Below are 10,462 nucleotides of genomic sequence, written 5' to 3' on the forward strand. Positions count from 1 at the left end.
AATAATGTCAGGAAGTGACATCTTGTTTACTACTATTCATGTGATCACTGACTGGGACCTCACACAGAGGGATAGGTGTTCCGGACACAGCGGAATGATCACTGTATTGGTGTCACTGGGAGGTCAGTGTCCGTTAGTTTCCCCCCCCCCAGTGTCAGAATGCCCGTCGCAATCCCGCTATAAGTTGCAGATCACCGCCATTACTAGTATTAAAATAATTTATTTTTTTTTTTAAATCCCAGTATCTATACCGCCATTTGTAGACGCTATAACTTTCACGTAAAGGGGTCCTGACGGCTAGTACAGGTTGGAACAGAAACCGAGGCGCCCACAGACTGCTGGGGCCCGGGAGTAATTCCCCCTGGAAGACCGGAGGGGCCCAGTTCCTCCTGATTTGAGCGGATCTACCTTGTCTGGCCAGGGGCCGGGAAGGCAGAAAGTCCGCGAACCAGTGCCCCCCCGAGTGGTCGCCTCAGGGGTGCTCTTAGTAACACTTGGGTGTGGGACCCCAGCGTGTGAAAAGGCACATGGTCACTGTGTTCAAACACTTTTCTTGCACAGCGCCTTTAGGACCGGGCCTACCCTGAAGTCTAGGGGGAGGATGTGTGGCCTTTTGGTTCCTTCCTCCCCTGCCCCTAGGGGGTTTTCTCTTCGGGAGAGCCCCCTGGCCAAGTACTGAGTGGCTGGCCACAAGGAACGGTGGTCCGCCAGGCCTTTTGGCTTAGGTGGACCAAATGGGAACCTTGTCCCTGTCAGGAGCTTCGTTCCCCGGGGGATCAGGGTAGAGGTCCATTCCCTTCAAGGGAAGGACAAAGCACACCCCTAAGTGCACTTTTTTGTGTGGTGTTTTGCACTTGCACGTTTTTTGTGAACACTTACGGGTTTTTTCGTTTTCCGCACGTTCGCGGACTTAAAAAAAAAAAACTTTCATGTAAACTAATTAATTCACAGGTATTGGGATTTTTGTTTTAGCAAAGACACTGAGCAGAATACATTTTGGCCTAAATTCATGAAGAAAATAGATTTTTTACAGCTTTATTGGATATGTTTTATAGCAAAAAGACAAAAATATTGTTTTATTTTTCAAAAATGTCAGTCTTTGTTTATAGCGAAAAAAAAACAAAAAAAAAAAACGCAGAGGTGATCACATACCACCGAAAGAAATAAATATTTGGGGGGGGGGGGGGGGCGACAAATTTATTTTGTGTACAGTGTTGCATGGCCGAGCAATTGTCTGTTAAAGTAGTGCAGTGCTGTATCGCAAAAAATGGCCTGGTCAGGAAGGGGGGGGGGGGGGAATCCTCTGCAGGACAAGTGGTTAACAGTAACTAACCCCCCCCCAAAAAAAAGAAAAAAAAGTCGAAATACCTGCTTTAAAATGGCATTTTATTCAGTGATGTCACAAACTGTTCACATGTCAAATACACAAATGGATGTTCCTGGCTGTATTTTACATCTGCTGAAAGGGGAGCCCCCCCCCCCGACATTCAATGTTTTCTGAAAGTCAATCACCAGCATTTCTTTAGTTGATCCTCAAAGGCCAGATCTTGTTTATTCCAAAAAAATGTGCCCCCTGAACTGGATGGAGAACAGAGACGGAGCCAGAACACAGCACTGCGGATACAGCCGTAGTCAGGGAGCTGCTTGACGAGACCTAGATGGAGACAGAAATTGGATCAGAATTAGAAGACAGTTGCTGGAAATCGCCGGCATTCATTAACAACATTTAACAAGTAACATTTTTTTCTTTGGATGAAGTGTGGATGTACTTTGATTGCTCGCCATGTCCCCATTGGGAAGGATGACCCTCTCTGCTGTGACCTGCACTACACATGCTCAGTTGCTCTCTATTTTCAGTCACTGTGCTGAATATGTAAAGGCCGATGTGCTGAAAGCCTAAAGATGGCCCCTGGAGGGGCAAATTCACCGACATAAACTAAAAGCTTCGAAAATGAGAATTTCAAGCTGACTTGTTTGCAGAGCACAGCTGCTCCAGATTCTGTCTGCTTCACTTTTGATGAACTCCCACCTGTAGTTCAGGGGTCCGGAGTGAGCAATACACAGACCACCATACAGAGTATGACCATAATAACCCCTCATCACAGCACAAGTCAATCACCCCCCCCCCCCCCCCCCAAAGCCTGATCCCCAACAGTACAGATAACCCTAACATACATAAGCACAAAGTCCATATGGAAAGACCCCCACCACCACCATATACCCCTTGGTAAAGACAGACATTGCCCCCGGAACAAAGCCCTCAGTAAAGATAGATGCCTCCCACCCGAGCCCTGAATATAGACGGATGGTGCCCTCAGCACAGAGCCCTCAGTATAGACGGACGGTGCCCTCAGCACAGAGCCCTCAGTATAGACGGATGGTGCCCTCAGCACAGAGCCCTCAGTATAGACGGACGGTGCCCCCAGCACAGAGCCCTCAGTATAGACGGACGGTGCCCCCAGCACAGAGCCCTCAGTATAGACGGACGGTGCCCCCAGCACAGAGCCCTCAGTATAGACGGACGGCGCCCCCAGCACAGAGCCCTCAGTATAGACGGACGGCACCCTCAGCACAGAGCCCTCAGTATAGACGGACGGCGCCCTCAGCACAGAGCCCTCAGTATAGACGGACGGCACCCTCAGCACAGAGCCCTCAGTATAGACGAATGGCGCCCTCCGCACAGAGCCCTCAGTATAGACGGACGGCGCCCTCCGCACAGAGCCCTCAATATAGACAGACGGTGCCCTCAGCACAGAGCCCTCAGTATAGACGGACGGCACCCTCAGCACAGAGCCCTCAGTATTGACCAGGCGTGAGCAAATGTGGCCCTCTAGCTGTTGCAGAACTACAAGTCCTATGAGGCATTGCAAAACTGAAAGTTACAAGCATGAGTGACAGAGGCATGATGGAACTTGTAGTTCACTAAAAGTTGGAGGGTAGCCCACTTCAGATATAGACGGGCGGTGCCTTCAGCCCAGAGCCCTCAGTATAGACGGACGGCACCCTTAGCAGAGCCCTCAATATAGACGGACGGTGCCCTCAGTACGGAGCCCTCAGTACGGAGCCCTCAGTATAGACGGACGGAGCCCTCAGTATAGACGGATGGTGCCCTCAGCCCAAATCCCTCAGTATAGACAAACGGCGCCCTCAGCACAGAGCCCTCAATATAGACGGAACGGCGCCCTCAGCACAGAGCAACAGTATAGACCAGGGGTGAGCAAATGTGGCCCTCTAGCTGTTGTAGAACTACAAGTCCCATGAGGCATTGCAAAACTGACAGTTACAAGCATGAGTCCCAAAGACAGAGGCATGATGGAACTTGTAGTTCACTAAAAGCTGGAGGGCCACAGTTGCCCACCCCTGAAATAGACGAACGGCGCCCTCAGCCCAGAGCCCTCAGTATAGACGGAAGGCGCCCTCAGACCAGAGCCCTCAGTATAGATGGACGGCGCCCTCAGTATAGACGGACGGCGCCCTCAGTATAGACGGACGGCGCCCTCAGCACAGAGCCCTCAGTATAGACGGACTGCGCCCTCAGCCCAGAGCCCTCAGTATAGACGGACTGCGCCCTCAGCCCAGAGCCCTCAGTATAGACGGACGGCGCCCTCAGCCCAGAGCCCTCAGTATAGACGGACGGCGCCCTCAGCCCAGAGCCCTCAGTATAGACGGACTGCGCCCTCAGCCCAGAGCCCTCAGTATAGACGGACTGCGCCCTCAGCCCAGAGCCCTCAGTATAGACGGACTGCGCCCTCAGCCCAGAGCCCTCAGTATAGACGGACTGCGCCCTCAGCCCAGAGCCCTCAGTATAGACAGATGGTCCCCGCCCAGCACAAACCCCCAGTCAGTATAGACGGACAGTCCACGGTACCACTTGAAAGTGCCGATGTAGATGTAGGGAAGGAAGTCTTCAAGTGGTTATTAACACTTTAACCAACCAAACTAAAACGTTTGGATGGACTAACCTTTGGGATTAAAGTCACAACTACTGGAAATGCTTTAAAATTAAAAACTACCTACCATGTGCAGCTCCAGCAGGACACTTGTCATAGATGTACTTTCAGCCGACGTTCCTCAATGTTTTAGCACCGATGGCCTGCCGAGAGAAAAACAAAAATCTTCAACATTTTACACATTTGTCATCATACATACACACTACAAAACAAAGCTATTTTTTCTCATTAGTACACATACATTCCCCGTGTGATGACTTTTTGGGAAACAGATCATCGTTAATGAGACACTCAGGGTCTGATAGACCCGGCATGAATCCCCTGAATGTAGTACAATGCGGATCGCATTGCATTCCATTATTTCCTGGTCATGCTGGTTGGGGACACAGAGGCTGACCTGAAAGTGACATCATACACATGGCTTTCTGGGTGTGTCTGGTCTTGCTCTGTACTCCTGACATTCCTCCTCACATTGACTGTTTCTACCATCCCAGCTACCACCTTCCTACCCAGACAGATCCTCTCCTCACCCCGCATCCCTGCCTGCAGTGACCAAACACCAGACTTCTGTGGAATTCTAATTAAGAAGCCCAGGGAAGGATGTCCGACAAACTTCCCTATAGGGGGTGCTGGACAAACGCCCTGTAGGTGGTGCCGGACAAACGCCTTGTAGGGGGTACCGGAAAACGCGCTGTAGTGAGTCTCGGGTAAACGCCCTTTAGGGGATGGCAGACAAACGCCCTGTTGCGGGTGCCGCACAAACGCCTTGTAGCAGGTGCCGCACAAACGCCCTGTATTGGGTGTCGGACAAGCGCAATGTAGGGGGTGCCGGACAGCAACCCGTAGGGGGTACCAAACAAACGCAATGTGCTGGACAAACGCCCTGTAGGTGGTGCCGGACACACACCCTGAAGCAGGTGACGGACACAGGCAATGTAGGCCCAACAAATGCACTGAAGGGTGTGCCAAACAAACGCATTGAAAGGAGTGCCAGAAAAACACCCTGTAGGGGGTACCGAACAAACACCTTCTCGGTGGTGCCGGACAAAGCCCTGTAGGGGATGCCGGAACACGTCCTTTAGGTGGATGCCGGACACACGTCCTGTAGGGGCGTGCAGCACAAAGCGCCCTGTAGGGAAGTTTGTCAACCTTTTAACCATCAAGCCAATTTTTTCTTCTAAATTTCAGGGAACCCCTTAAATAATTTTCAGTCTGCAGCTCCCAGTAGATTAGCCCAAATCAGTGAGTGTTCACTATGATAATAAACATTCACATTTGTAACTAGAAGCTTTGTTCTGTAGAACAAACATTTCATTTGGTGGCAAAACATCTGCATTGGGGTTTAGTATCAGAAATGACCAATTAGATTTCAGTAGCTAAGAATACTTTTCTGTGCCCCGCCCTTCTCTGCGTCTTGTCGGCACTATCAGTGGATGAAGGGAATGTCCTCTCTGGGGCCACAGATTTTACTTGTGATAAATAACAAGATTTAAAGTTGTAACAAATAATAAATGGATTTATTTTCACTGGCTGTCCTGCAAACCCCCCCATAGAGAAATCCTATTCCCATTATTATGGACGATTCAGAGTGGGAATCATTAACCAATAATCTCTGAATTTGGGCTTTTAGCAAGTTTTCTATCCATTTACAAACTGATTTTTCCAAGTCTGTAGACTTCACCTTACAGCTGTGTGTGAGGAACTGTGTCAAACGGTTTTGCAAAATCCAAGTATACCACGTCCACAGCCGCCCCTCCGTCCGAGTACGCCCCAGCCGCCCCCCCCCGCGTACGCCCCAGCCGCCCCTCCGTCCGAGTACGCCCCAGCCGCCCCTCCGTCCGAGTACGCCCCAGCCGCCCCTCCGTCCGAGTACGCCCCAGCCGCCCCACCACGCCCCAGCCGCCCCACCGCCCGAGTACGCCCCAGCCGCCCCACCGCCCGAGTACGCACCAGCCGCCCCACCGCCCGAGTACGCACCAGCCGCCCCACCGCCCGAGTACGCACCAGCCGCCCCACCGCCCGAGTACGAACCAGCCGCCCCACCACGCACCAGCCGCCCGAGTACGCACCAGCCGCCCCACCACGCACCAGCCGCCCGAGTACGCACCAGCCGCCCCTCCGCCCGAGTACCCACCAGCCGCCCCTCCGCCCGAGTACCCACCAGCCGCCCCTCCGTCCGAGTACACCCCCGCCGCCCCTCCGTCCGAGTACACCCCCGCCGCCCCTCCGTCCGAGTACACCCCCGCCGCCCCTCCGTCCAAGTATGTGTGGAAGCAATTGGGCACAGCCTCCCGAACGCTCCATCTGACAGAAAGGAGTCTGCCTGTCAGATTTACACACAATCTCGGGGCAGGAAGCCACCAGGAATGTATGTAACTGGTTGTTTCATTAACCTCTGCAGGAAAACTGAACTGCCAATTAGCATGGCGACTTACATTTATCTTGGCGGTCCATTCCTCCGGAGAAACACGCCGGCCACAAGCCAGGACTTGGCCCCCGATGTCCTCACACACAGGGGTTGTGCCTAAAAAAGAAAAATCACAACACTTAGAATCGGTTCTTTTGATGCACATATTTCTCTCTAACCAATCACATCTAGTGGAGCCACTACAGCACGTTCCACTGCGTTCTGTGCCGGGACCAGTTCTGTGTTGCAAAAGACTCATCCTGCAAATTTAACCACTTGTGGACCGCCAGTCATGTACTGCAGACGGGCAGCCCGCTCAGGCACAGTGACCTACTGTACACCCCTGCCTGCTTCTGGGCTTAGAGGGGCGCATGCATGCCCCCCGTGCTGACAATTGCTGTGATTGTACACAGCAGGAGTCTGTCAGGAAGTCCCAGCCAATGAATCACGCCCGGGACCTGCTGATCAGCTGTGTCCAATCATAGGCCAGAGCCCTGTGTTGACAATCAACATAGAGCTATGTACAGAGGGAACGGTGTTTCTGTTTCATATCCTAGCAAAGCAGGAATAGGAGACAAAGACCGGGAGTAAGAAGCAGCACACATTAATCATTGTTAGGCACACATTTAACCCCTTGAATACCCAAGATGTTAACCCCTTCCAGCCAGTGTCATTAGTACAGTAATTGTGTATAGTATTACTGACCACTGTGTTAGTGTCACTGATGTCAGTGGCAGTTAGTGGCAGACCACCACCCGTGCCCAACATCCATGCCACCCATGAGTGCAGTCCATCAGTGCCGCCCACCACCCGTGCCCCACATCAGTGCAGACCACCACCCGTGCCCTACATCAGTGCAGACCACCACCCGTGCCCTACATCAGTGCAGACCACCACCCGTGCCCCACATCAGTGCAGACCACCACCCGTGCCCTACATCAGTGCAGACCACCACCCGTGCCCTACATCAGTGCAGACCACCACCCGTGCCCCACATCAGTGCAGACCACCACCCGTGCCCTACATCAGTGCAGACCACCACCCGTGCCCTACATCAGTGCAGACCACCACCCGTGCCCCACATCAGTGCAGACCACCACCCGTGCCCTACATCAGTGCAGACCACCACCCGTGCCCCACATCAGTGCAGACCACCACCCGTGCCCTACATCAGTGCAGACCACCACCCGTGCCCTACATCAGTGCAGACCACCACCCGTGCCCCACATCAGTGCAGACCACCACCCGTGCCCTACATCAGTGCAGACCACCACCCGTGCCCAACATCCATGCCGCCCATGAGTGCAGTCCATCAGTGCAGACCACCACCCGTGCCCCACATCAGTGCAGACCACCACCCGTGCCCCACATCAGTGCCCCACATCAGTGCAGCCCACCATCCGTGCCCCACATCAGTGCAGCCCACCATCCGTGCCCCACATCAGTGCAGCCACCATCCGTGCCCCACATCAGTGCAGCCCACCATCCGTGCCCCACATCAGTGCAGCCCACCATCCGTGCCCCACATCAGTGCAGCCCACCATCCGTGCCCCACATCAGTGCAGCCCACCATCAGTGCCCCACATCAGTGCAGCCCACCATCAGCGCCCCACATCAGTGCAGCCCAGCATCAGCGCCCCACATCAGTGCAGCCCACCATCAGTGCCGCCTACCATCAGTGCCCCACATCAGTGCAGCCCACCATCCGTGCCCCACATCAGTGCAGCCCCACCATCAGTGCCCCACATCAGTGCAGCCCAGCATCAGCGCCCCACATCAGTGCAGCCCAGCATCAGCGCCCCACATCAGTGCAGCCCACCATCAGTGCCGCCTACCATCAGTGCCCCACATCAGTGCAGCCCACCATCAGTGCCCCACATCAGTGCCGCCCATTAACACACATCAGTGAAGGAGAACAATGACCGGCTTGTAAAATTTTATAATAGAAACAAAAAAAACTTTTTTCAAATGTTTTGATTTTGTTTGTTTATAGCACAACCCCCCCCCCCCCCTCCTGGGGAGTACAGACCCCCCCCCTCCGGGGAGTACAGACCCCCCCCCCCCTCCGGGGAGTACAGACCCCCCCCCCTCGGGGAGTACAGACCCCCCCTCCCTCCGGGGAGTACAGACCCCCCCCCCCTCCGGGGAGTACAGACCCCCCCCTCCAAGGAGTACAGACCCCCCCAACAAAGCTGTGAGGATGCTACACAGGTCACGTGTGTGCGGTGTCACATGACCGCGGTTGTCCTCCGAAGTGTGACCCCGCTGACAGCTGAACATTGGCCGGGCAGGGAGGGGGAGAAGTGTCTGGCAGGCAGTGACGTCCCGGGAGGGGGAGGCGCACGGGGTGACTCCGGACCCGCTCCACTGACAGGTCAGTTGCAGAGCAAGCCGCCGATCCCCGCAGGATGGATCGGATGTACGGATTGGGGAGGATGATGGGTCCGAGTCCGATCCATTACGCGGGGATCGTCCGAGGGGGTGACGCCAAATGTTGCCGCACCGGGTGACACCAACCCCAGGGACTCCCCTGCCGGTAGGCAAGTGGTGGAAATAAACATGAAAGGAACCCGCCATTGTATTCTCCGGGGCGGTACAACATGTTCGGGGTTCTAGCAATCAAACCAACAGATGTAAACAAAAAGAACTACAAGTCCCAGCCCGCCATCCACATTACCGGAACACGGACATCCCATACTGGCATAGAATGCCTGCCACACATCATCCGGGAACATTCCCTGTCACGGTTTTCCCGCCATCACACACAGCGGCCCCCTCACCTCTCCTCCGGGCTCCCCGGCCAGGTTGTCCTTCATACTTCCCGCCAATGTTTCTCTTCCCGCCGAAGCCATACTGAACACAGCTCTGCACGTACACGGGGCTGAGACGGAGAGGCGCATGCGCAGACAGGACTGGACGGCTCGCCGTCAAAAACAAAATGCAAGGCTTAGAGGCTGGAGGGGGAACTGCAACTAGAATGAGCTCCTGGGCGCACAGCAGGTACAGCGGGGTTGCGGTTTTTGGCTGCCTATGCATTCCAGCTGCCTGGATCCGGGGGTGTCCGACCGTCTGGCCTTCCATCGGCAGAAGACAAATTGTTTTGGGCTTACACATAAAAAGACCAAAAAACATTCGCAATTTTGAGTCGCGGCAGAAATTATCACCCTCAGCCCATAATCTCGAGTCGCACCTCAATCGCTGCAAAACGCACCACGCATGCTTCATACCTCCCAACTGTCACTGATTCCGAACAAGTCCCGCTGTCCTCATTTGTCCTCCTGCCCCTCTGTTCTCCTTCCCCTCTGTCCCCGCCGTCCTCCTGCCCCTGTCCCCTTGCAGCTCTACCCCCCTGCCCCTCTACCCCCCTGCCCCTCTTCCCATCTGCCCCTCTGTCCTCCTACCCCTCTGTTCCTCTGCCCCCTCTGTTCTCCTTCCCTTCTGTCCCCGCCGTCCTCCTGCCCATCTGTTCCTCTGTCCTCCTGCCCATCTGTTCCTCTGTCCTCCTGCCCCTCTGTTCCTCTGCCCCTCTGTCCCCCTGCAATCCTGCCCCTCTGACCCTCTGTCCTCCTGCCCCTCTGTTCCTCTGCCTCTCTGTCCCCCTGCCCCTCTGCCCCCCTGCCCCTCTGTTCTCCTTCCCCTCTGTCCCCGCCGTCCTCCTGCCCCTCTGTTCCCTTGCAGCTCTACCCCCCTGCCCCTCTACCCCTGTCCCTCTGCCCCTCTGTCCTCCTGCCCTCTGTTCCTCTGCCCCTCTGTTCTCCTTCCCTTCTGTCCCCGCCGTCCTCCTGCCCATCTGTTCCTCTGTCCTCCTGCCCATCTGTTCCTCTGTCCTCCTGCCCCTCTGTTCCTCTGCCCCTCTGTCCCCCTGCAATCCTGCCCCTCTGACCCTCTGTCCTCCTGCCCCTCTGTTCCTCTGCCCCTCTGTCCCCCTGCAATTCTGACCCTCTGTCCTCCTGCCCCTCTGTTCCTCTGCCTCTCTGTCCCCCTGCCCCTCTGTCCCCCTGCCCCTCTGTTCTCCTTCCCCTCTGTCCCCGCCGTCCTCCTGCCCCTCTGTTCCCTTGCAGCTCTACCCCCCTGCCCCTCTACCCCTGTCCCCCTGCCCCTCTGT

At 55.1% G+C, this 10,462-nt stretch overlaps 1 protein-coding gene across 3 annotated transcripts; it reads right to left on the reverse strand.

The window, feature by feature from the left end:
* Positions 1 to 1,369: 1,369 nt before the first annotated feature.
* LOC149435899 (uncharacterized) lies at positions 1,370 to 9,578 on the reverse strand. 3 transcript variants are annotated; one of them, XM_089662285.1, is made up of 4 exons: positions 9,138 to 9,578; positions 6,386 to 6,474; positions 4,018 to 4,093; positions 1,370 to 1,654 (listed from the first exon to the last, which is right to left on the reverse strand). In XM_089662285.1, exons 1-3 carry the CDS (start codon positions 9,487 to 9,489, stop codon positions 4,058 to 4,060), a joined length of 477 nt encoding a protein of 158 aa, XP_089518411.1. In that variant the 5' UTR covers positions 9,490 to 9,578; the 3' UTR covers positions 1,370 to 1,654; positions 4,018 to 4,057. The 3 variants fall into 3 exon arrangements, 2 of the variants coding, with proteins under 2 accessions (XP_089518411.1, XP_089518410.1); XM_089662284.1 differs by having other exon boundaries at positions 6,344 to 6,474; XR_016308353.1 differs by lacking the exon at positions 6,386 to 6,474 and having other exon boundaries at positions 9,138 to 9,574.
* Positions 9,579 to 10,462: the final 884 nt, after the last annotated feature.

This window comes from Staurois parvus, unplaced genomic scaffold (genome assembly GCF_062004578.1).
Source record: "Staurois parvus isolate SC_StPar_1 unplaced genomic scaffold, SC_StPar_1.0 ptg001452l, whole genome shotgun sequence".
In the NCBI taxonomy this organism is placed as follows: Eukaryota; Metazoa; Chordata; class Amphibia; order Anura; family Ranidae; genus Staurois; species Staurois parvus.

Excerpts from the sequence above, each read along its gene's own strand:
- LOC149435899 (XM_089662284.1), bottom strand. The coding sequence starts at position 9,489 with ATGTTTTTTGGTCTTTTTATGTGTAAGCCCAAAACAATTTGTCTTCTG. Across the intron at positions 6,475-9,137 it reads CCGGGGAGCCCGGAGGAGAG|GCACAACCCCTGTGTGTGAG; the intron begins GTGAGGGGGCCG and ends TTTCTTTTTTAG. Across the intron at positions 4,094-6,343 it reads AGTTCAGTTTTCCTGCAGAG|GCCATCGGTGCTAAAACATT; the intron begins GTTAATGAAACA and ends TTCTCTCGGCAG.